The 27,471-nt window shown below is 39.8% G+C and overlaps 1 protein-coding gene across 1 annotated transcript in view; it reads right to left on the reverse strand.

Annotated features, from left to right (window-relative positions):
- Positions 1-470: 470 nt before the first annotated feature.
- AR (androgen receptor) overlaps positions 471-27,471 on the reverse strand; it is a 189,791-nt gene continuing 162,790 nt past the window's right edge. The window contains exons 5-8 of the mRNA XM_077145595.1: positions 14,697-14,841; positions 10,719-10,849; positions 9,724-9,881; positions 471-9,095 (exon numbers count right to left, since the gene is read on the reverse strand). Of these exons, the coding sequence (XP_077001710.1) occupies positions 8,940-9,095; positions 9,724-9,881; positions 10,719-10,849; positions 14,697-14,841 (590 nt within the window). The 3' untranslated portion in view covers positions 471-8,939. The remainder of the gene's footprint in view (positions 9,096-9,723; positions 9,882-10,718; positions 10,850-14,696; positions 14,842-27,471) is intronic.

Here is a 27,471-nt window from a genome sequence, read left to right on the forward strand (position 1 = left end):
TTTTTGGCACAGAAACTTGCTGGGAAGCAATTAGTCCAGTTACCCAAATGGTCCTTCTTGCTTGAAGCCCCATCAGAAAGAAGCTGAGGAAAGAAAAGTTGTGGCCCAAAAAAGATGGTGGCATGATAATCTGAGAATATGAATCACCTGCATCTGCCCATTAATTTGGAAATTCTCATAGTTCAGCATGTCTTTCAAATGTTTCTAATTTTGCTTCTGTGGTCCCTACCCTAGATCCTCGAGCATTTTTCTGCTTTCCTCTCCTTACCCCGCAGCAGCATGAAGAAAACCTCTGGGATATCGGTGGTAGGTGAAGAAGGTGTTGAAATTGGGGTAAAAATCCTTGGGTTCTATCTTTGGCTGCCAGGTATAGGCTCTCTTACTAGGGCCGTAACCCAGTGTGCAGGGAATGGAAGAGGTTCTCAGGGGCTCCGCCATCCTGGAATGCAGCCTGCAGACACATATAGGGGCTGTGAACTGTGTATTCTAGGGACAGTCCCTTACCTGGTTTCCTAAGGTGAAGAATAAGAAGTTTCAGCTAGATGACGCCTAAGTAAGATCACTTTTAGCTTTAAAAGGCAGCAATTCTAAATCAGATGTCAGCCTACTCTCCTAGAGGGATGGATGTGGGAAGTACTGGGGTGCATGATCAGTTGAAATTCGAGACTGGCCTGGCCTAAGGAATTTACTAGACTGTAAACTTACTGAAGCACAGACAATGGCCTGCTTAACTCCTATTTATTGCTGCAATGTATTAGATTATTTTAATGGTAAACTGTTTTATTTCTGAACCTTTTCCCTATCCATCAAGGATTTGATAGCATCTATTACACAGGCTCAACTGTCATTTTACCCCTTCTCTCCCAGGTGTTCATTAAATGTTTGTTGAATGCATACATGGAGATTCTGGCTCCAAATCTATATGCTTTGGGAGAGTAAAATCACTTTTCCTTTCCCCCTTATGTCATGATTAAGAAAGGTGTTGCTGCTGTGTGCAATAACCGTGGGTTCCATACTGAAGGGACTTGCTATCTTATCTGGTCCTACTCCATTCTACACTGTACCTTATGACATATTCATTTCATAGATGAGAAAACTGAGATCCAGAAAAAAAAGGAAAAGCCTGGTTCAGTGTCATAGAGTTAATTAGTGGGTTGAAATCCTGCTATATACTACCTCTGTGACCAAGAGCAAGGCACATATTGGATTCCTGGTTTCCGGTTTTTTCCAAACCACCATGTGCCCTGTGGCATCCTGACCTTTGTGCTTTGCTACTTCTCAGAAAGTCTATGTGGGATGCAATCCACCTTAGCTCTTTAGGCAAGAACTGAATGGTGAGTGAAACCAAGTAGGGTGGACTGTGAGGTCACTCCCTGTAGGTGCAAGGGAAAGGACAATAAGCACTGGTGGTCAGAGAGGCTCCCAACCCCATCCCTTGAACATACATACTTGCTTTCTTATTTAGACACACATACACTACACCAAAAATATCCCAGGAATCTCTTGCTCTCTCCCCTCCACGAAATGCTGATATCATAAAAAATGTGAGAAACCCATCCACTCTGAGAGTCAATAACAAGCATGGTTCAATTTGGAAACCCTCTTGGGGGGTTGGCATTTTAACAGGTAGCAATGCAAATAATAAATCCACCAGATTTATAACATTCTCACCGAATCCCCAAACCTGTTTAAGAGGGGGGTATTGTGACAGTCCTTATTATAGATGAAGATACTGAAGCACAGAGAGCTTTCTTATTATTCCTTATCATGCTTGTCACACCTCACTGATGGCCTATATCTCAAGTCTAGAAACTCAAGTTGATGTCTCATAAGTATTCAAACTAACAGCAGACTGGTAGGGGCCTTGTGTGAACTGAAGGAAACCAAAGAAGATTGGCTCAGATCTTACCAGAGTAATTGAGAATGGTATGGCCCCTGACAAACAGTGGAGGATGTGAATGTGTCAACTGTTTGTCTGAAGCTTGGCAAGTACAGGGCAGTGATGGTCCTGCTCATTTTATGCTCCCACAAGGATGAGAGTATGAGAGTGAGCAGCTGGGATTTGCATGGCTTTCCCCTGGCTGATAAGCTCAGGTTTTGGATGAGAAGTTGTGATGCACAGCCAGTGTCCATCTGGGCTTTCTAGCCCAGACTCTTTGATATTTCATCGTCCCAGGCTGACCTATTTTAAGGTCAATGCCAGGCAAATTTACAATCCCTGTGTAAAGACTTTAAAAATAAATGAAAGTCAAAATAGCATAAAAGGCTATTGGGTATGATATCAACTCGACTTCAACGAAGACAGCCAATAAAATGTGTTAAGTAAAAGAACTCTGATGACATTCATCTGAAATTTTTGATTGTTTTATGTATTAACAAATTACCAATGGTGATAAGAAGGCATTAGCAGCTTTTTTGGGTCTCCTTCTTAACAATAACTGGAGCCTGCAGCCACAACAGGGGCTGTGGCCAAGTTTTAGCTGGAAGGCCAATATTTTACACAATGGATGACACTTCTGAAAAGAGAGGCAGCGACAAGCCCAGAATCACACATGCATCCCAACAAATACGATTCTGCCAATTTTAATTGTATTTAGAGAAACAAAAGATTCTAACATTACAAAAAGAGAATGGAACACTAGCTCTTGGAGCTGGTCCTGCTGCCCAGTGGAGGCCAAGCGCCGCTGTGAGAACTGAAGTCCCATCAAAAGAAGTTTCAAGCAAAATTACTCTCTTTTTCCTTTAATTTTTATATGATGTTTTCTTTCTTTCTCTACATCTGTCTTTCTTTTTCTTTATTTTTCCTTCCACATCAAAAATTAATTCTTATCTCTGGTTACACAGTCTGTTCCCTCCTGCTAGCAAATTAATCTCAAGGACAGCAGAAGAATGTCATGTCTGATGCACTCCTTAATCAATGTTCCAGTCTAGGGGAAAGCAGAAAGGTGTCACCAAGTGGTGAGAGGACTCTTTCACTCTCTCTTTTTAATTTTTTTAGTTTCGTCTTGGGTCACCCCGATGGTGGCCGCTCTCAGCACCCAAGTGGCTTATAAGTATAGCCCCACAGGCATTTTGCTGCAGGACAGTTAGCACCAGGGGCTAAGGTTGTGAGAGTCTACAGGCCTGGCCTGTCTTCTGTGCAGGGTACAGGGTTCTATATTGTGAGGCAGCAGCCAGGGAGGCCACCACCACAGCAGTTAACATTCGAGAATTTGCTTTCCTTTGAGGTATGGATATACGTGTGTCCCAGTCTTTGGTGGCCAGTGGAGTCTCTGACTACATGAGAGCCTTGTAAAGGACCTTGTTAAGGACCATTGTTAGGGACCATTTCAGGTCCCAAGGGCCATCCAGTTCATAACTTCTAATTCTGTACAAGGCTAAAAGACAAGTGGGGCAAGAAATCCGCATCCCAGCTATATTGAATTGGGGTTGGGAAACAATCTAAGTTTATGTCCTACTTATTCTGGCCAAATCAAATGGAGACAGTTGATTCAAAAGCTGTTTTCCCCCTAAAAATCCACCTGCTAAATTCAAATATCTACCACTGTTTTTTTTTTTGAGGATGAAAGGGAAAGAATTCTGATTGATTTGTTACCTCAGATGAAGTGTCTGACAATGCGTGATTAATGGGGAGTTTTTCTGCCTTCATAAGAAATGGTTGAAAATTAGGAGGCTCTGGGTAACAGTCCCCAGTGTCAAACTCTTAACTAATCAAAAGAAAATCCATGGGCACAGAGGGATTTGCACCTAAAGAGATACAACTTCTGGTACATTGACAAGTTTTAACAGAGAAAAACACATTTTCATTTGTCAAAATCTTTATAGAACATCTCCAAAACCAGGATCAGAGCATAGACACCCAGGAGCAAGAGCACCTCAATTGCATTTGATAATTGCGTGAAAGATGGAGCACTTGCTCCATGTGTAGGAATCTGCCCTTGTGTAGGAAACTGCCCTTCTCTCACAGTCAGGTCCCATTAGGGGGCTAGATGACCAATCAGTTGGATGGGCCTTTGGCCCCCAAATCTGGGCCTTTCTTGTGGTAATTCCCAGTCAGTTTCAATGAGTATCCACCACCCTTTCCACATTCATTTGTCTTGGGTTAGTAAAGTGCAATATATTATGTGCTCTACCCTTTTAGCCCCTTCTGTCCTTTTGCAAGGCCTGTGGGTCAGGTCTCAATAAGGGAAGAGATCTAGTTATTCAATCAACCCATGTTACTTGTCTGTTCTGAGAGGGCTTCTAAAATGTAATTGCAGCCCCTCTCACAAGTACATGGTGTCAGTTATTATCTGGAACCAAATATAAAGGTGCAGAGAAAGGTAAAGCTATCAGAATACATTATATTTCTCTATATAATTCAATTTTGAAACATGGATACAAATACTCATTTACAACATATTTCAACCCTCTGCCTTAAAGTGCAGAGAACTTTTTGTGCCGTCCAAAGTGGGCAGAAAAGAGGATTTCTGCCTGTCCTTCTAGTGCAAAATCTAGTTCTTTAAATGTTCCCTTTCTCTACAAGGGCTTCACATCTTCAGATAAGCTAACATGGGTGCTAGCAAACACAGTGGTCAAGACCAGCTCCATTTCCAACCATGCAATGATGGAGCTTCAAGAATTTGCTCAGCAACTACCAGAGGAAAAGAAAGCTTGTTCTGCTTATTAAATCACTTTAAGGACCCATTATCCCATTTTTTCTTTATCAAAATTATCTTCAACTCTTCTAAACATGTATTTTGTGGGAGGGAGTTCCCACAAAATTCTTATATTATAAGTCAGTCACCAGCAAGGTCTTTTAGTCTGTCTTTCAGTAGCTAACCAAAGAGGCACTAATGCTTGCTCCCTCTCTAAACTTAAAAGTTTTGGTATCATAGCAGATACTAAGCAATCTTTGGTTACATAACATGATGCTTTCATCTCTTCTTTTTTGTCTTCATTTTAAACTGCATTCAAGATTTTCAAAGAGATCAATGATAAAAACAGATCTGCCTATAAAAGGCAGCAGGGTAGAAACTTCCTTTTACAAGGAATTCTACATGCTAAATGGCTATTTTTAAGTTTGGGATCCAATCCTGTATTTTAACATTCCTGGTTCCTCTGACCCCTATCAGGGGTTAAAGCATGAAGGCTACTTCCTTGACCAAGTGCTCTGTCACCTGGGCTACTGGTGCAGGACAATTTGTAGTCAGCCTCTTGTTTTTCCAGGGTCATATGGGGGAGGGCATGCAGGGATAGTTTCTGGGCTGTCTGGACAGAGTCTCAGGAAGTACAGTCCTGGGAAGGGGCACAGGGAGTGGCGTGGGCCTTTGCACCCTGCTGAATTGCAAGGAAAAGTAGGGGCAAGGCTACACCTGTGTTGTGCCTAATAAACACTTAGAAGCTACTTGCAGCTCCAAGTTAGGTCATTTGTGTAGTGTCAGAATCATGTAGATGGTGGAACTATTTTCTCTTAAAGTACATGTGGAATACATCTTGCTGTATATGCATATATGTATTCAGAAGCAGAAAATGAGAGGGACTGTAGCACCAGCCCATTATTTCTCAACCTGGACAATTACCTCAGCAACTACCCAAAGGACAGAATGAAATTCTTATTTTTTTTTCTATTTTAGTGCCAGTGAACATACATAAAAATATATGTATTACTGATTTTCTTCTTTCAAAGATATATGACAATACTTCAAAAAATTCCTTTCTCAGGGTAAGGTGATTTAAAAAAATAATGAAAAAATAATGAACTCTCCAAAGAACAACTATACTGCCTGTGGCAGAGAAAAGCTATGGAATAAAGATCCCAACTCTTATTTCAGCTCAGACGCCAGGCCTGGGCCAGCTGCCCGATGAACAAGAGCTGAAACTGCCATATGACTCTTTACTTTGACCACAGAGTTCATGACCCTGGCAGCTGTCTGCTGCCCAGCATAGATGATGTCTTTCCCCTGCTGCTCCTTTTTTTCTCTTCCTCACTCTCCATCTCCATCCAGCACTGCAAATCTCTTTGGAGATGGTCCCCGTGACTTGTCCCATAAGTGATCCTCATCTTCCAGGTCACCAGGTGAGTAGGTCTGGGTGGCCAGTTCTTCATGGGTGAGCACAACGTACCAACCACATTGGCTCTGCTTGCAGAGCAGAGTGCATGCAAAATGAGGCTTCTGTCCAGAGAACAATTATATCGCTGGAACATCTATGGCCAAAAAAAATCTCTCCCTTTCATCCATGGGAGAAAAAAGCCAAGCTAAAACCTCCTTTACTCACTGAAATCCCAGTGCAGAAACAGTAGACCTAAAGCCTTGTTTAGGCTGTTTTTCACTGGTTTTGCCTTTTGGAAATTCAGAGTAATTCAGATGTTACCGCTCTTAATTACACTGTTGTTTCACTGATTTTTTGCTTTTGCAAATGAAAAACATATATATTCATAAAGACAAGAATCATGATTGGGAAACCCATAAAGATGAAAAATTTGATAGTCAGAAATACAGAAAGGAGTGTCTCTAGTATTTACAAGGAGACGTATTAGAATGATATAATTGAATCCATGTACCACAAAAGATGAAAATCATTTCAAAACAGATGTAAAGGAACTATTAAAATATAATGTAGTTTAACTGAAGAGTGATGGATTTTTTCTTTAAAAAAAACAGCTAAAAGTTATCCTGTGAGCTTACACGAGCCAGATGGTGTCATGAGAAGGAAAACTGGAATTTGTCTATCCTACTCTGAAAAGGGAACCTGTCAGCTTTAGTTTTGTCCAGCAGTCTTGGATTGGCACATCACCCATCTTTTCCCCTCTCCTTTGTTATATAAAGAAGCTTTTTTCAAGTTCATTTGCTTATTAATATCCACATAGAAATAAGGGGAGGAAATTCATGTGGATCATGTCACTCAGATATTATCTTCTCAACAAGTAGAATGAATCAACTGAAATGGGCAGCTTGGTGACTGACCCTTGATTTCTTGAGTTTAGCAGACGAAGTTAAAAGCTAAGATGAGAAAGTAGGTGGGCATTGCCCCACCCTCGCAGTTGGGGGACAAATCAACAGAATAGATGTGTGCCAAAGGGCTATATTATAAAGTGTCCCAGGAGCACACTCTGAGTACATGGGAGGCACTGGAGCCACATCAAGCAGACCTTTCCAAAAGAGGTCACGGATCTACAGAAAGTCTCCATGTTTCAACCTTCCTCTGACTAACAGGCAGCAACAACGGCAGGGAGTCTGAATGACTTGGCGAATGTCAGAACTCAGACTCAGCAGCAGAAGGGGATGAGGAGTAAGCTCACCAGATGGTTCCCATTTGGTTTTACTTTAATTCATTTTTCAGAGCTTCCTCCTGGTTTCTTCTCCCTTCTTCACATGACTTGTGCAGGTAGATATGCTGTGTGGTTCCAGTGCCAGATATTCTTCCCACCCTGATAATTGATTTTCTCTTTAGCCATGGTCTTGTGGTCTGGGTAGTTCCTTTAGCTGCTCTGAAGGAGGAAGTGGGCATTTCTCCACTTGGTGGGAGGGTATCATTTCTGGGGGACAAGGGCAAGACGCCCAGGTTGTACAATCTCTTTGATGCCTTTTTCCAGTTTGTCCAAAGGCTCCAGCGATCTGACAGTTTGTGAGAAATCTTTGAGCCAACTGGCATCTAGAGATAGATATCAATGCTGCTGGTCTGCTAGTCTTAGTGGTAGGGGCTCTTAGCAGAGTCTGTGAACATGCTCAAATAAGTAGACAAGTTTCACCACCACAGCTGAAATGGAGTCTGGTGAAGTTCAAGTCCATAAAGAGAAGATAGGGGTACCTTGTGGCTGCATGAGGTCAGGCAGAAAACTTCATTTGTATCTTTTAAAGGTGGGAGAAAAGGTAGGACAATGAGAGATCAAATCTACAGTGTCCTAAGCAGGAGAACAGCCAAGCCACTACACTTCCTTCTCTTCTGACTCCAGCCCCAAGCTCCTTCCTGACTCAAACATGGGAAAGCAGACCTGTATCTAAATGGGGCCTTCCAAAGAGTCAAATCTCTCCTTTCCTCCTTCTCACTGGTCTCCCTCTTCAGGGAAAGTGTCCAAGTTTTAGTAAAAAGAATATTCAGTTCAAAGCTTTGAGAAACTGTTGCAAGTCAATTTGAGGTTGGAAGCAGAGGGTGAGCAAGAAAAGATTTGGGGGAGAAGTGTTTACATATAGACAAGTTTTCAAACAAGAAGCAATTTTTCAGTATGATGAAGTGAACTGCAGTTGAGCAGTCTAGCCCTCAGAAACCAATGCTTTGGGCAGGTACTAGATCCATCTGCCCTCCTTGTCCTCTCCATTCCGTGGTCTCTCCCAACTCAGCTCTGGGGTCACCTTGCCCTCTAATGGCATTAGCCATGGGCAGGAAGAAAATACTCCCAGGGAGGGAGGGGTGATGTAAAAGCAGTGATTCCCCATGGGCTTACATTTTTACCTTCTTCTAACACTGTTGGCCTCTTTGAGGGTTTCAATTCATTCATTTTAAAAATATTTTTTAAGAGGAAAAATCCCTGGAAAGATTTGCATTTTTTTTCACTGAAATACCATTAGCTTTCTAAACTTCTCGTGGCATTAGATGAGTAAATGTTTGTGTGACTGGCACAGAGCACAGTGCTGTATGCAAGCACAACTTGACACTAGGCCACGTGAAGATCATCACAGATTTAAAGAAATACAACACCATTCAAAACACAGATAAGAACCATGGCAGGGAGCAGAGTCTGAAGGTGCCATGGAGGGTCAGATAGTGAGGAAAGAAGGGGAAAAGAGGAAGAAAAGGGAGAAAAGCTCAGCAAACAGAACTCAAGAATATCTTCATGACAGATTGTACATCAATAGAGGAAATTCCCCAAGGCACTGCAGAAAAGTAGTGCAGTTATAACAGCAAAAGACATTTGAAAAGGGAAGGGGGTGGTTTGGGGAATGGGAGCTTCCAAAACTTCACTGTGTGTGGAAATAGATGGGTTTGACCTTCCCAGAAAGAATCTTGGGCACTTGCACAGAGATGATTTCTGCCATCATTTCTGGAAAGTCCACGCTCACCATGTGGGACTTGATCAGCAGGTCAAATGTAAACTGATGCAGCTCTCGTGCAATCTGCAGGGAGACAATAAGAGGGAGAAAACAGAAAATAGGATTGGCAAAGAGCTGGTTTCTGCTAGGCTCTCCCCCCATTTCTGATGTCTGGTCCTTTTAGCCTTTTTTTTTCTTTTAGCTTTTTGTTTCTTTCTCTTCCCTGTCCGTGGTTTTCCCATGAGAACATGTGTGTATATGTGCATGTGTGTGTTTGTGTGTGTGTGTGCTATGTGGCTTCAAGGGAATCACTGAGGGATCACAAGGGATCGCTTACACCATTGTAAGTTCTCTTCCTCAACAAACACACACACATATATACACATACACAAACTCAAATACGTAATTCAAAGGAGAGGAGAAATCATCCATGTCTGTTTTGTATGCTTAGAGAACACATCTGCTCCAAGCCCACTGCTTGAGTCCCAAATGCTTTGTTCTCAATTCCTCCACCCCTTTCTCAATATCCTACTGGGATATTGTGACCTGTGTTTCTTTCTTAACCATTGCATTTTCTTCCTGGACCACACTGAAAGCCAAAGGGGAATGGAGGCACCTCCCAGAAGGTGGTATCAGACCCCAGAGGAATATCTTATCACTTGGCTTTATCAGGCTGCTCTTCCTGACAAAGCACCCTTCATCTTTTGCTTACAGGCTGCACAGAGTCCAGGAGCTTGGTGAGCTGGTAGAAGCGCCTTGAGCAGGATGTGGGATTTTTTCTCTTGCATGCAATGATACGATCGAGTTCCTTGATGTAGTTCATTCGAAGTTCATCAAAGAATTTTTGATTTTTCAGTCCGTCCACTGGAACTGATGTGGGATGAAGAAAAATGGGGAGGGAAGCATGCCCACGAAGGAGCATTAGACCAAGCACCAAATTTTCTGACCACAAACTTGACCTTTACCCCTACAGGGAGGGAATCATCAACTTGGCTTCCTGTCAGTTGAAGTTTTGTGTGCCTGGAGCCTTCAAGCTGCCAGGGAAAACTTGGGGAAATGGCTAGCTGGACTGAATCTAAAGAAATTCAAGTAAATAAAATTAAGAACTTCTCTTTTTTTCTAGCTTCTCGTTTATCCATTTCTTAGGACCTATGGATTTTTGCTGTTCGCAGTTAAGGTCTGATTTAGACAAATAAAGCATATGGCTTTGCATGTCAAATGTTATCTCCTTTCTCCCTCACAGAGACTAAGACAACAATCTGCTTAGGAGAGATACTAAAGAAAGTTTCTTTAGCTTCCACATAAACCCTGCCTAAATTGCTTACATAGATCTCCTCTTACTGACAGAAGAGAATTCTCCCAGGATGTGATTCCTCCTGCCCTACTTCCCTGCAAGGGATATAAGGTGGTTCTTGCCTGTGTCTATAACAGAAGCTATGGAAAAACATGAAGATCTGTTATAATCAGCCCAAAGGGCCTCATCCCAAAGATAGGCTGAAGGGGATTTGATGGAGGCTGAATTCTAGCAAAGAAAATATTCTCTAGCCATGAAGTTGGTCCTTGTCAGGAAAAAGGATGCTGGGGGAGGAGGGGGAAAGAAGAAGGGACCTCTCCTGGACCTGTCTTCTCAACTATTAACCTTTTAATGGTAAAAGCAGCCCCCCTCCCTGAGACCCATGTACATTTTCTGCTCCTCCAGGCACTTACTAATGCTGAAGAGCAGTAGTGCCTTCATGCACAGAAATTCTTGTGGGGTGATTTGAAGCCATCCAAACTCTTGGGAGAGGTGCCTCATTCTTACACACTGGCTGTACATCCGGGACTTATGCATGCGGTACCTGGGAAAGAGACACACAGAAAGAGGAGAGAAGTAATGGGAGGGTTACAAGCCCAGAGGAAACAATTCTGGTTGCCCTCCCTTCCCTCCTAGGGTCTTCAATAAGAGCTTGCTGTATCTTTTGCTAGTGCTTCAAAGGCAAGGAGCAAAGTTTTTCTTTTTTTCCTTCTTTTACTTTTTTTTTTAATACAAAATACTGACATCCTACTACCTACTCATCTCCCCTGACCAGGACAGATCTTTCAGATCCTCTTGCCCCTCATGTTTCTGAGACAGGGACAGGAAAGCCCAACCAAATGAACACAGTGAGGCAGGCATAGCGTCTCCTCCATTACAGCTCTATATCCCAGCTTAAGCCAGGGGCCAAGCCTGAGCCCAAGTCAGAACCTGCCTTCCAGGCAGCCCAACTCTGAGGATTTCTAGGGGATAGGCTTTAGCAATCAATTCTTAACATAAGGAGAGCAGGACCCAAGTGGCCATGGGTATTCTTGTCAATTATCCAGCCTCTTGGTTTAAATTCCATTTCCTACACTACAAGTTTAGTTATTTATTTAAAAACTTCCAGGGAAGGGCATTTAACCTTTCCTTTCAAAACGAATTCCAATGCTTCTCAAATCAGCCAGAAAGTGTTTTGGAATGTCTAATCTAAATGGCCCCAGCTGAAGGGGAACCCATTCCCTCATATTCTGGCTATCCTTTACCATAGTTTGAGAGCTGTAAGCACATGCAAAAGCTCCCTTTATCATAGTTTCTGTGAAAAGATGATCACATTATCACTTATAAATGATATGGGGAAGTGGCCAATGCTTGGGCAAGCTTACTGGGGGAGCAATATCTCTGTTCCATAAATGGCCATGTCACAGCTCTGAGAGAAGACAGAGCATCCTCCACCAACTGGATACTAATCCCTCCCAGTTTTCAGCATTTCAGAAGTGTGTGTGTGTGTGTGTGTGTAAGACAGAAACTGATTTTGCAGCATAAAGAGAAGGGAAAGGGAATTTGATACTCACCTTAGTGATGAAGACAAAGATCAGATTGGGCCTGCAGGTTGTGGTTTCACATTTTGGTTCCCAAACCACTAGCCTGGTCTAAAGGATGACCAGTTCTGGCAGTGGATGGTTGGAAGATCAGCACCCTACCTCAAGGATATCTTAGCCAACTTGGAAAAAGTTAGAAAGGGACAGATGACTTTGAAGTATTCAATTCAGGCTGGAGCCCAACTAGAAAGAGGAAGTGTTTAGATAGTACCAAAACTCAACTGACCAGAACAGTGCTGCTCCAAGTTCTTTCACCCTAGAGAATTTTTAGTATGATCTCCTGATGTGGGGGCCTAGTTCTTCTAGGGTTTCTAATGTACCCTCCAGCTTCTGTTGATGACAACATTGCAAGTCATTTTACCATTGAACTCATGGTCTAGGAAAATAGGGCTGCTGTAACATTGCTGCAGGCACTGGTGAGACAGAAGGTGGGGAAAGAAAGGGAATGAAGTGGTGTGGGAGGTAAAGGAATAAATTCAGAAGGGTGGGGAAAAAGAAGGGAGATGATAGAGTAAAACAGTAGCAGAAGAATAAAAGGAAAGAAAGGGAGAAGAGAGGGGAGGGTTTAGAGTGGCAAGAAGAGATCTGGGGCAGGTGAGAATAAAGGATAGTGGATAAGGGGGCGATGCGGATCCAAAATCACTGAGCACAGAGCATGACACAGAGAAAGTGTTCGATAAATGACACAGAGTAAGGTATCTTTATGAGCCTATACATCATTCTACAAATGAGAAAGCTGAGGGTCAGAGAAGTTCAGTTAATTACCCAAGGTCATACAGCTAGGGTTCAAACCCATTATTAAAGAGAGGAATAAAGAAAGGAAGGATGATGAGAAGGTTTGGTGTTGGAGAGATCAAAAAATGGGTTGGTCCAGCTTGCACAAATCGCTGTCTATTACTTTGGGCTCAGTCTCCCCATCAGTACATTGAGCAGGTTGGAAAGGATTAGCAGCTCTTTACTGAAGTGATGTAGCCTTCTTAGTGGGCATTAGAGATGTGTGGAGACAGTTTAGGCTGTATTTAGTGGGCAGGAGTCAGTGACATTAAACAATATGTAGGGTCATCCTTCACAATGAAATAACTGGGAGTAATTTACTCCTCCCAAAATTTCAACAGCATCGCTGTTGAGAAACACTAGTCTAAATGTTTCTACGGACCCTTAGATCTCTAATATAGTGGGTTCCTACAGGAGGAAGGGGAGGTAGGTTGTTTCAGGAGCCCTGGAGCTTGGTCTGCCTGTGGTGAACCCTATAGTATCTTCTTTTTTTGTTTTGCATGGGCAGGCACCGGGAATAGAACCGAGGTCTCCGGCATGGCAGGTGAGAACTCTGACTGCTGAGCCACAGTGGCCTGCCCCCATAGTAGCTTTTGATGAGGTGGATAAGATTGAGCCAGAATGATGGGGTGAGGTGCCACATACTAATTCAGAGGCCAAGAAGGAAGGGAACAATGATTTAGAAAATAAGCAATTATCACCTTGCAAAGCCCCAATGGTCTCAGGGATCTTGGGAAGCTGGTGCAGGTGTGCAGTGAGTTGATTCAATCACTCAAGGGCTAAATAGGGGTGACTATGGGAGATCAAAATAATCAGGAAGAGGGCCTTTCAAGGCCTGCCCTGGAAGATGACATTATAGGTAACTCTTTGCAGGCCTGGAAACCATATAGTAGGTCATGCCAAGAGCCCAGCGGTTATTCTTAGCCTCTGGCTACCATAGCTGGCTGGGTTGAAGAGGGCAGTTGGGGATGTTCACCCTCCCTTTATTGGCACTGCAGTACTAGAAGGAACCAATGCCCTGTAGAATTTATTTTAAGATTCTACTGAGCTACAGGGCTAGAGGGAAGGAAAGGTCAATTTCTGCCCAGACTAAAGGTATTCTGTGTACTGAGACTGGAACAAATTCCTTGGGAAGATATTTTTCTTGACAGCTCCATCCATAGTGTCATTGAACTACTTTAAACAGCAGACGTGAGAAGATTATCACTATTAGGGAAGCAGGGTATTGGAGAGGGACTTTTTTTTTTTATTTCTTGATTACTATAGGCCAAACATTTTACAACCATTAGCTCCCATTTATACACCATAAATCCCTACTTAAGAATTTCTATTGGGCGGGCCACAGTGGCTCAGCAGGCAAGAATGGTTGCCTGCCATGCCAGAGGACCCGGGTTTGATTCCCAGTGCCTGCTCATGTAAAAAAAAAGAATTTTTATTATTATTATAATAATAGGAAACTGAGGGTCGGGGAATTTTAGGTTCTTGCCCAAGGTATAGATGTAGGAAATACTAGACTTGAATTTTAGTCCAGAAAATGTGTAAGCCATTTTATTTTGCTGAGCCTTTTCCCATCCACAAAAAAAGGGGTTACAGATGTTATTCAACCAGGTTGTCATGAGACCTCAATGAGGTAATATTTAGAAAGTATATAGCGCAGTCCTGGCACAAAATAGCTACTGAATAAATAGTGGCTGAAGTAGCAAAGGAAGCAAAGGAATCAGAGTCTTTCTCCCCTTTCCCTATGTTGCTCAGCATGAAGGGGAAGGAACTTTACATGGGTTTCTGAGATAGGCCACAAAGTAGGTCAGAATCATAGCCAAAATAGCAGGGTTGGGCCTTGGGTGGGAAAGGGATGGCCTCACCACCACTCTCCTTTACCTCCAACCAGTTGGCCTTCCAGCCAACTTGTCTGGCTGGTTAGGGCCTTCATTGCCTTACCTGCAGATAAAACCATCACCCCATCCCCCTCCTCATCATTATCAAGATCCGGGCTGGCCAGACTGCATTTATGTGGGGTCTAGGTCTAGGAACACTTACTCATTAAAAACCAGATCAGGGGCAAAGTAGAGCATCCGGGAGTTGACATTGGTGAAGGACCGCCAACCCATGGCAAACACCATGAGCCCCATCCAGGAGTACTGAATGACTGCCATCTGGTCGTCCACGTGCAAGTTGCGGAAGCCTGGTAAGGAAGGGGCAGGGGCATTGGTCAGCCTGGGAGCACAGAGGCTGAGCCAAGTCTGGGCCTTCACTGGGCCCAAAATCCATGCTCCTCTTTTCCCTCCTCACTCCTTTTCTGTTCTCTATTCAGCAGGTGCCTTTCCCCTGCCAGTTTCTACTACCCTACTGACATTATCATACATACAAGGCTCTTTATGACCTGTTTCTCTAGACTAATCTCTTGTTATTTGACTTCTCATAATTTAGGTTCTAGCCATTTTGAACAATTTACATTTGCTGAACATATCATGCTTTCTCATGCCTTTATATCTCTGTGCAGGCTGTTGCCTTTACCTAGAATACAACTACCCCTCCCCCATCCCAAGCTTTTAATCAGATAAATAGCTACTCATCTTTCAAGACATCATGCAAATACTACTTTCTTTGTGAAGCCCTTTCCAACTCATCCAAAAGGAACACAATGATTCTTCTATTACCTTCTCACAGTACCATGTGTACCCCCCTCAATTACAGCACCCATTGCACAAGATTGGAATTGATCTATGTACACTTCTATCTCCCCCAGAAGACATGAAGCTTCTTAAAGGCAGGGGCCACTACTTTTATTCATTTGTACATCCCTAGTACATAGCACAGTTCCAGGCATTTCAGTAGGCACACAAGAAATACTTGTTAAATGAACGGAATAAGGAACCTCAATTTTTTATTATATAAAATGGGAATTAGATAATCTCCAAATTCCATCCCTTAAGCTCAGAGAATAGAGGCTCCCAGATCCTGCATCGACATTACAGATGTGGCCATGCTCTCCTGAAGTTTTCCAAACAGCTAGACGCTTGAAGTTATAAAAGCCTCACCTCAGGGCTCTTCCCTTACCATCACCCCATCCCTCTTCTTCCCACGAGATCCAGGCTATCTGAAATTTTGACTTGCAATATTTTATTAGGAACACTTACTTGAGTTTGGATAATGCTTCTCACTTTCCCATTGATGATCTCATTGGCCCTCATAATAAACCCAGAGGGTAAGCAGTGTAACATTTATTTAACCAACAAGGAACCCAAAAGCCAGAGAAGTTAACTAACTGACTTGACCAAGGTTATATAGTCTATATGTGGCAGAAGTAAGACTAGAACCCAGCTCTTCTGACTCTCTATTCCTGTCCTCTTTTCACTTCACTGGGAAAGTGGTCACAGCTTAAGAACTGCCAATGTCACCAGCTTTTCTGGGCCATAGAATCAGGACTGAAGTCTACACTATCCATACACATTGTTCTGCCTGACTGGTCTCTGCCTACCCACTTATCCCCATTTACCTTTTCTTTTAAGTCTCAAGCCTCGCAGGCATCAGGGGTTCCAGAGTCCATTCTTATTGTGGCCTCATCAGACCCCATAGCACCAACTTGGCAGGCAATATTAGCTCCTGTGGGTATGCCTCCTTCCTTCACTGTAGTGACATACTAAAAGACTGGCCACAGCCTCAGACCCCAGAGTATTTCCTGCTTGGAGCACTTCTGCAGCACAGAATTCCTCTGAATGACCCTTTCCAGTAAGAGACAAGAAGCTGGGGCCAAGTATGTACATATAAATATCTCTTGGGGAAGAGTTTCAGGAACTTGAACCCTGAACCTCTTGGGTGGGAGGCAGTGGGGAGCAGAAAAGTCTTGGCTTGTGGACTATGAATTTCTAGAGGAGTTTGTGATTAGTGAGGGAGAATGGCAGGATGAGGATTAAATTGTACAGGTATCAGTAGTTTGGCTGCAATACCATTAATGTAATACCTTTGTGAGGGCTGCTAAGCATTCAAGTCTAATTTCAGTATACATATCAGCAACATAGAAGGTTAATTTTGCTATATGTTTAATGTGAGTATAGTGCCTAACTCTGTTACTAATGCTCAGATGTTTAAGTAGCCTTATTAGATAGTATGGACTGTCAATGGGGTGATTTGAGGAAACAGTAGCTACAACCTACAGATTTCCTTAGGTTTACACTTGCTGAGGATATATTTGTTACCGCATTAAGATGTTTGGAGAAATACAAAGGAATCATTATCAGCTTTTGGCATAAACCGATCAGTTTAGGGAACAGAGGAAGTTTCTTTGAGACTCTGTTTTCTCATTACAATCCAATCAACAAATTTTTTTTAGCAATCTACAGTGGAATACTGTAATTTCATTCTTAGTCTGGGAGAATAAACCTAAAGAAAGCCTATTTGGGAACCTCTGTCCTAGCATACCTATCAGCCAATGTCTTGGAAGAAGATGACTCAACCTTGGGGCCCATGCATGAGCTTCTAGACAAGGCTGTTCATATCTGAAACTGAGCTTAGTGAGGGCTGTGGCTTAGCACTCAAGCCTCATAAAAATGAGCTATCATTTACAGAGCACCTACTATGTTCAAGCTTCTGCACTAAGTACTCTTCATACATAATTTCTATTGTTGAAAAACATTTGCAAAGTCAGCAATTATTCTACTATCTAAAGATGAGGAAAAGAAGCACAGTGAAGGAATATGATTTATTCAAAGGTCATATTAGTGTATAGCTAAGATTCCATACCAGATACATCTGATTCCAAATATACTGTATGTACACAATCTGTTTACTTACCCTCTATTAATAGCTATCATTTATTAATGTGCCATGTACAGTACTAAGCATTTTTTGTATACCATCACCATCACAAAAAAACTTACAACAAAATTTATCTGACTAGGTGCCTAGCAAAAACAGGAACGCAACCTGTTTAATGTATATATGAATTGAAGTACTCGGTGATTATTGATACCTTAAAGAATAGTTTTTATGAAGGTAATAATGGGCTTTCCTCAGGCAAGCTAGACAGTGAACTGATTTTGGCTTGCAGACTCATTAATGAAAGGAGACAGCTTTACATCCTGGGGGACTGACTGAGGATGTTAAGGATCTTCAGCCATACAGATACATCACTCTATCACTCTCATAGGATTTGCACTAGGTTATTTTCAAGATTACTGAATAAGAAATCAGAGGACCTGAGTTCAACTTTTGGTTCCAGTTGGCAAGTGACCAAATAGAGGAAGTTAGCCAACATTTCTGACTTTGGAATTAAAATGAAAAGAACAATCCCTAGGCTTCATAGGATTGTTGCAAGAATTGCATGGTATCATATACATGAAAAGGCTCTATAACCTATAAAAATGGGGCAAGTTTAGAATGTGCTAACAAAGATTAAACTGAATCTCTGTTACAAACATAACATCAAAACATCCAGCTGAGGGCTTCAAGTCAACCAAAACGCTGGCATAAGAAGCTCTAGGGTACCGTCCCCCTGCTAGAATTATTGAACAGCTATCAAAAACTGTCAGAGCCATCTTCCTCAGAATTGAAGAAAACTTTTAAAGGCTTGCAGCTAAAGGATGAGTGTCAGAAAAAGAAAATGTAGCTTTAAGAAAGCACAGGAGAAGCTTGTGACACCCAGTGCCAGCCTATGCTCCTATTGTGGCCCTGTTCTGGATAGGAGAGTAACCCCCATGTGCATATTACAGTGCCTATATTTTGGTGCAAATATATCAAGTGGCAGCATGAAACATGAAATAGGAAAATCAGTGTCAGCTTGCCCCCACCTCCCCAGACTTGTCCTGCAGGCAGAAGCAGCTTGTAGGTGGCTAAAGCAATATAAGAAAACAAGTAAGTCAAAGAAACTTTGGATTGCCAGCTTTAAGCCATACAATAGAGCATCCAGGAGGGCGAAGCAGTCTGTATTACAGGGAGTAGAGGTGACATCTGAATTCCTGTGAGTGGGAGAATTCCTAAGGCAATTAGCAAGAACAAGCCCAAAACAAGATGCAGGCTCAGGAAAGAGAGAGAGGGCCCTGTACTTCACAATAGTCTTAGGTTGATCTTAATATGAGGCTGAACTCTAAAAGAGAGAAACAGCTAATGCAGAGCCAATTTTCAAAGACTGTGAAAGGTTTTGTTTATTTTTATTAACTTCTGGCACTAAAGGAAACCTCTGTCATATCACCAGTGGGAAACAAAATTAAAGAATGGATAGCTAATGGACTAAATCAGAAGTTAAAGCACTAAAATATTAAGATGCACAGTGTGCAACAAAACATGCAAGACAAAGAATCACAAAATAATAGCCCAGTCAAAGGAATAAAATTATACTTCAGAAGCCATCAGCAAAGAACACCAGTCTTTGGACATACCAGACAGAAATTTTTAAAAATGATGCTCTCTCGGGGTTTGCCCCTATGAAACTACTTCCTGCAAAGGATAAGCTAAGCCTACTTGAAATTAGGCCTAAGAGTCACCCCCTAGAGAACCACTTTTGTTGCTCAGATGTGGTCTCTCTCTCTAATCTAACACAGAAAGTGAACTCAATGTCCTCCCCCCACTATGTGAGACCTGACTCCCAGGGGTGTAAATCTCCCTGGCAACATGGGACAGAAATCCTGGGATGAGCAGGGACTCAGTATCAAGGGACTGAGAAAACCTTCTTGACCAAAAGGGGGAAGAGAGAAAGGAGAAAAATAAAGTGTCAGTGGCTGAGAGATTTCAAACAGAGTTATGAGGTTATCCTGGATGTTATTTTTACACATTATGTAGATACTCTGTTTTAGTTGATGGTGTATTGGAGTAGCTAGAGGGAAATACCTGAAACTGTAGAGCTGTGTTCCAGTAGCCTTGTTTCTTGAAGATGATTGTATAATGATATAGCTTTTACAATGTGACTGTATGATTGTGAAAATATTGTTTCTGATACTTCTTTTGTCTAGGGTATGGACAGATGAGTAAAAAATATATATAAAAATAGATATTTGCTCAACTTTCTCCATCACATGTCTATCCACCTCCCTCTCAAAAAAAAAATAGATAAATGATATGGGGGACAAAGGTTAAAATAAATTGGGTAGATGGAAATACTAGTAGTCAATGAGAGGGAGGGGTATGGGTTGCAGCATGTATGCGTTTTTTCTTTTTTATTTCTTTTTCTTGAGTGATGCAAATGTTCAAAAAAATGATCATGGTGATGAATACACAACTATGTGATGGTATTGTGAGCCATTAATTGTACGCCATGTATGGAATGTTTATATGTTAAGCTTTATCAATAAAAATATTTTTAAAAATAGTTAATGCATAAGTTGACTATTGGCCTTTGCTGTGTCAATAAAACTTTATTTTAATGTGAAAAGAAAATGATCCTCAATATGCTTAAGGAGATAAAGGAAAACATAGAGAAATATCTAAAGGATATTTGGAAAACAATGAATGAACCATATGAGAATCACAATAAAGAGATACAAATTTTAAAATTGAACCAAAAAGAAATAATGGAGTTGAAGACAATAATTGAAATTTAAAAATGTCCTTGAGGGTTTCAACAACAGATTGTAACTGCTAGAAGAAAGAATTGGTGTACTCAAAGACCTATTGAAATGAGGATCAGAAGGAGAAAAAGATTTTACAAAGTGAATAGAGCCTAAAGACCTATGGGATGCAATCAGGCATACTGATATATGCATTATGGGAGTAACAGAAGGTGAAAAACGAAGAAAGGGGAAGAAAGACTAGTCAAAGAAATAGTGGCAAAAAACACTGAAAATTTAATGAAAGACATAAATATTCACATTCAAGAAGCCCAACAGACTCCAAACAGGATAAATTTGAAGAGAATCATGCCAACACACATAGTAGTCAAACTCAAATACCAAGGACAAGAGTTCTAACAGCTGCATGAGAAAAGCAATGAGGTATGTAGAAGTGAATCCCAATAAAATTAAGTGCTGATTTCTCATCAGAAACCATGAAGGCAAGAAGGCAGTGGTACCAAATATTTAAAGTGATGAAAGAAAACAATTGGCGATCGAGAACTTTATATCCAGTACGATTATCTTTCAAAAATGAGAGAGATTAAGACATTCCCAAATAAATAAAATACAAGGCAGTTTGTCACCACTAGGCCTGTACTATAAGCCTTGCTATGGGAGATCTTCAAACTGAAATGAAAGGAGACTAGACAATGAATTGAAGCAGCACACACAAAAAACGACCTTCGGTAAAGGTTATCATATAGGTAATTACAAATGCCACTGTTACTATATTATATGTTTTGGTATGTAACTCCACTTTTTACTTATTACAGGTTCTAAAATGCAAAATCCTAAAGGTAATAAATCTGTGGTTTTGAACATATATATAAAGATATAATTTGTAACAAGTATACCAGAAGTATGAGGAGAAGGAGTGATACAGAAACAATGCATGTATATGCTATTAAAGCTAAGTTGGTGTCAAATCAAATGTGACTGTTATAGATTTAGGGTTTTAAATTTAAGCCCAATGGTAACCCCAAAGAAATTACTTGAAAAATATTTACAGAAGGAAATGAGAAGGGACTTCAAATGGAAAAAGCAAAAATAAATAAATAAATAAATAAATAGAAATGTGAGCATTTATGGAAGCATTTAGGGGCAGAAAAGGTATAATACTTATAATCACCAAATAGAAAAATAACAGAAGAAACTCAAGCATTATCTGTAGTTACTTTTAATATAAATAGTCTAACTGTTCAGTCAAACAATGGAGACTGACATAATGCATACAAAGCCTGACCCAATTATTTGTTGTTTATAAGAAACTTACCTTAAATTCAAAGATACAAGTAGGTTGAAAGTGAAAGGATAAAAAAAATCCTGCAAATAGTTATCAAAAGAAAGCTGGAGTTGCAATATTAATATCAGAGAAAAGAGAATTTAAGTCAAAGACTGTTATAAGGGACAAAGAAGGTCACTATATATGGATAAATGGGTCAGGTTAATTCAATAAGAAGACATAAAAATTATAAATATATAGGTACTTAATGGCAGAGTCCCAAAATATATAAAGCAAATATTAGCAGATTGGAAGGGAGAAATAGACAGTGCTACATTAATAGCAGAATACCTCACCTTAACACTTCAAATAATGGATAGAACATCTAGACAGATGATCAATAAGGAAACAGAAGGCTTCAATGATACTGTAAACCATCTAGGCCTAACATACATGTATAGAATATTTCACTCAACAGCAGTAGGATACACAGTTTTCACTAGATCACATGGATGAATCTCCAGAATAGACCATATATTAGACCAAAAAAAAAACTCAGTAAGTTAAGAAATATTGAAAACATAAAATGTTTCTTCTCTGACCACAATGGAAGGAACCTAGTAATCAATAACAGAAGGAGAAGTGGAAAAGTAGCAAATACATAGAAATTAACCAGCACACTCTTAAACAAAACAAAAAATGTGTCAAAAAACAAAAAATGTGTCAAAAAAGAAATCTCAATGGAAATTAGGAAATGTCTTTCAGAAAATTAATATGAAAACACAACATACCAAAACTTATGGCATGAAGGAAAGGCTGTGCTGCAAGGCAAATTTATAGTTCTAAATGATTACATTAAGAAAGAAGTACAATAAATATCAAATGAGAGACCTAACTTACAAATGGATGATCAAGTAAAAGAAGAGCAAACTAAACCTGAAGCATGTAGAAGGAATGAAATAACTAAAGATTAGAGTTGAAATAAATGAAATAGAGAATAAAAAACAATAGAGGTAATAAAAAAAAACAAAGGTTGGTTCTTTGAAAAGATCAGTAATATCAACAAACTTTTAGCTAAACTGACAAAATAAAAGAGAAAGAGTATGGAAATTAAATTAAGAGATGAAACAGGGAGCATTACTACAGATTCTACAGAAATAAAAAAGAGTATAAAAGAATACTATGAACAACTGAAAGCCAACAAATTAGATAATCTATAGGAAACAGACAAATTATTAGAAATACATAAATTACCTTGAAAGACTCAAGAAAAAGAAATAGAAGATATCAACAGACCAATAACAAGTAAATAATCAAAAGCCTCCCTTCTAGCATAGGATGACATTCCAGAAACCTATAATTGTCAGATGGGTCCCTGGACCAGGTAAGTCCTGGAATCCAGAGAGGCCAGCCTCTTCAAAATGCCAAGTAGTTCCACCCCCCATTCCATATTATTGACAGCCCCTTCCAACATGAAAAAGTTAGAATGGGCATAGTCCAAATACCACTAAAGAGTGGGAGAAAGAACAAAGGTGATTTACAGAGAAAGTAGTGTTTACCAAAAAAGTATGATTGCTGAATCAATAAAATGATATTTTCTTTTAGTCCCCAGTATCTTAGAGCAGCTAGAAGTAAAAACCTCAAATTGTGGAATTGTAACCCATACCAAATTCTGAAATCTGTTCTACAACTAATTGTTGCGATGTACTTTGAAATTTATTGCTATTTTGTATATATATTATTTTTCACAAAAAGGAAAAGAAAAGTCATTTGTAATGATCAAAAATATTTATTACTTGTAGCTGCCAATGTTCTGGAGCAGCTAGAAGGAAAAATCTGAGAGGATGGTATGGCAGCCCATGACAAACTCCGGGATTTGTCCTATAACTATTTGTTGAAGAGTGCTTTGAAAACTATCGCTTTTTTCTTTCTTTGCTTTGTATATATATTGTATTATACAACTTAAAAAGTTTTTTTTAAAAAAAAGCCTCCCAAAGAAGTAAAGCCCAGAACCAAATGGCTTCACTGGTGAATTTTATCAAACTTTCCAAGAAGAATTAACACCAATTCCGCTCAAACTCTTCCAGAAATTTGAATAGGAGGGATCATTTCCTAACATATTCAATGGGGCCATCATCACCCTGATTTCAAAGTGAGACACCACAATAAAATTACAGATCAATATCTCTTATGAATGAAGATACAATAATATTCAACAAAATACTATCAAACCAAATCCAACACCACATTAAAAGAATTGTATGATATGATCAAGTGGGAATTACTACAGGTATGCAAGGAGGTTCAATATAAGAAAATTAAATATAATTTAATATACCATGTTAATAGACTAGAAGGGAAAACACATACAATCATCTCAATAGGCACAGAAAAGGATTCTGTCAAAATCCAGAGTCTCTCCTTGGTAAAACAATAAAAAAATCCAGGTATAAAAGGAAACTTCCTCATCATGATAATGGGTATACATTTAAAAAAAAGAGAGAGAGCTAACTTCTTAATGTTGAAAAGACTGAAACTTTCTCTCCTTAGATCAGCTATAAGACAAGGATGAACGCTGTAACCACTGTTATTCAACAATGTACTGAAAATTCTAGCCAGATCAATTAGGCAAGAGAATGAAATAAAAAGGCATCCAAATTGGAAAGAAGTAAATCATTTTCCATTTGCAGACTACATGATCCTACACACACAAAAAATCTACAGTAAGGCTCCTAGGGCTAATAAATGCAAAGTGGTGGGAAACAAGATCAACATGCAAAAATCTATATTATTTCAATTCACTAACAATGAACAATCTGAAGAATTTGAGAAAAAAATTTCATTTACAATAGCAACCAACAGAATCAAATTTCTAGGAATAAATGTAACCAAGGACATAAAGGACTTATACATAGAAAATAACAAAATGTTGCTAAAAGTAATCAAACAAGACATAAATAAATGGAAGGGCATTCCATGATCATAGATTGGAAGCCTAAATATTGTTAAGATGCCAATTCTACCCAAAGCAATTTATAGATTCATCTCAATTCCAATGGAAATTCCAAAAACCTTCTTTGTAAAAATGGAAGAGTAGGTCATCAAATTCATATGGAAAGATAGGGGCCATGAATACCCAAAACCATCTTGTAAAAAAGAAATTGGAAGACTCACACTTCTTGATTTTAAAACTTGGAACAGATATTTGCACACCCATATTCATAGCAGCATTATTCACAATTGCCAATAGATGGAAGCATCCCAAATGTCCATCAGCAGATGAATTGATACACAAAATGTGGCACATACATAAAATGTAATAGTATTCAACCATAAAAAGGTATGAAATTCTGATACATGCATGAACTGTGAAGATATCATGTTGAATGAAATAAGGCAGATGCAAAAGTATACAACAGGACAAATATTTTAGACACTCACTGGTATGAAATAAATAAAAGAAGCAAATTCATAGCATCAGCTCCAAGAACACAGGTTACCAGGGGCCAGGGTCAGGGTAGGGTATGGGGAGTTAATGCTTAATTGATACAGAATTTTCTTTTGGGTAACAGAAAAAGTTTTATAATAGATGTTAGTGTTGGTAGCACAACATTGTGAATGTAATTAACACTACTGAAAAATATATCTAGATGTGTTTAAAAGGGAAATTTTAGGTTTTGTATAAGCTGGTAGAATAAAAATTAAATAAAAAATCAGATTGTACAACAATGACCTCTAACGTCAACTATGGACTATAGTTAATAATATAATTATAATAAAATTCTAATGCAAAGTATTAATAATAGAGAAAATAGCATGCGTATGAGGTGGTTTTGGAAGTCTGTATTTTGTGCATGATTTTTCTGTAAATCTACAACTTCTCTATAAAAATAAACCACAAAAATATCCAGTTGAATAAGTGATAATGATTAAATTAACTTTCTTTTTTTCTTTTCCATATTTATCCCTCCTTCTGTGATCCTTTGGCACAGTACAAATGCAGCCAGAGTCCTTGGGCTTCTTTCCCATTGAACTTATTGACTAGTCTACTTCAGCTTTCTAGCTGTAAAGATCTTAGGTATGGTCTGATAGCTCTGACTGGGCCTGGTGGGTTGGAATGCAGCTTCATGATCAACATACAAAGATGCAAAAGGCAACAAGTTCACCTTATGACCCAAGTGGCCTTGTATGACACCTTGGCCCCTCATTGTAAAGCTTAGGGCTATAGAACTGCATGCAGGGGCACCAAACAGCCTATAGCATAGAGTAGAATAAGAGGATTCAGAATTAGGAAGGGACCTGGCTCCTAGTTCTGGCCCTGCTACCATCTGTCTGTGTAACTGCAGGCCAATCACTTCACTTTTCAGACTTCAGTGTCCTCATCTATAAAACAGAAAAGAGATTTGGCATCATGGGATCAACAATTCCCAAGGATGAGTCTGGCCCTGGCACCATGGGATCAACAATTCTACCCTGACCAAAAGGGAGAAAAGAAGTATAACTAATAAAGTATCAGTGGCAGAGAGAGTTCAAATAGAATTGAGAGGCTAAGCTGGAGGTTGCTCTTAATGCAAGCTTCAGTTAGACATTGCTACCTATCATAACTTGCCAACCCCCAACTAAAACCATTCCAAAAAGAGTTATTCCCTCTAGCCTCCTATATTCTGGAGCAGCTAGAAGGGAAAATCTGAGATGATGGTATGGAAGCCCATGACAAACTCTGGGATCTGCTCTGCAATTACTTGAAGAGTACTTTGAAAACCATTGCTTTTTTCTGTCTTCCCTTTGTAAATATGTTATATTATATAATAAAAACATTAAAAACAAAACAAAACAAAAACATTAAAGCCAATCTTAAAGAACACCTAGGGTAATCTATAAGATTCTACAAAGGTTCCATGCACTAAGGTAACTTTCTAGAAACCTACAACCTCCGGGTGGTCCATGGACCAGGTAAATCCTGCAACCTAGAGGACCCAGCCTCTCCAGAATATCAGCTAGATGCATCTCTCTACCCCCATATTACTGACAGCCCCTTCCAACATGAAAAAGTTAGAATGGGCTAGCTCAAATACCCTCAAAGAGTACGATAGAAAGATCAAAGGTGATCTTTCAGAGAGGGTAGGGTTTAACAAATGAATATGATTGCTGAATCATTAAATTGCTATTTCTTTTAGTCTCCAGTGTCTTAGAGCAGCTAGAAGTAAAAATCTAAAATTGTGGAATTGTATCCCATTCCAAACTCTGAAATCTGTTCTACAACTAATTATTGTGCTGTGCTTTGAAATTTATTGCTTTTTTGTATATATGTTATTTTTCACAAAAAAAGAAAAAAAATCGATTGTGATGATAAAAAATATTTATGCTTTCTAGCCTCCTATATTCTGGAGCAGCTAGAAGGAAAAATTGGAGAGGATGGTATGGTAGCAATGACAATCTCTGGGATCTGTCCTGTAACTGCTTGTTGAAGAGTGCTTTGAAAACTATTGGTTTTTTCTTTCCTTGCTTTGTAAATATAATATACAATTTTTTTAAAGTTAAAAACAACAGAAAAGAGAGCCCCTACTTTATAGGATTCTTATTGGGTTCAAATCAGGTAATATGCATGAAAATGCTTTGTCCTATATTGACATCTGAATGGCAGTTCTTATTAGAATGCAGGTTAATCTACTACATTACAAGAGAAGGTTTTGTCATTGATGTTTTAAAAGAAACTTTGAACCATATTATTTCACGATTATGAGAAATCTTAAAGATAGTATGCTTCATTTGTTTACCAACTGTGTTCCCTGGAGCCCTAAGAATCTGCAAGCATGAGCCAGGGCTTCCCTGGGGTAGTGACAGAAAGGCTGAGGGGGTAAGGCCCAGGCCACACATCCCAGCTTTAAAGCAGGCAGTTTCACTTGTATCACCATATACTTCTGTGGGAAAAAAGTTCAGCTAAAGGAAAGTTTGCAAATAATTGAAGAGGATCTCCGAGGCCAGATAGCCTAAGGAGAAAGTGATTCCCCTTACGAGTGGTATCCAAGCATAATTTAGACAAACACTT

Source organism: Tamandua tetradactyla, chromosome X, assembly GCF_023851605.1.
Source record: "Tamandua tetradactyla isolate mTamTet1 chromosome X, mTamTet1.pri, whole genome shotgun sequence".
Classification (NCBI taxonomy): Eukaryota; Metazoa; Chordata; class Mammalia; order Pilosa; family Myrmecophagidae; genus Tamandua; species Tamandua tetradactyla.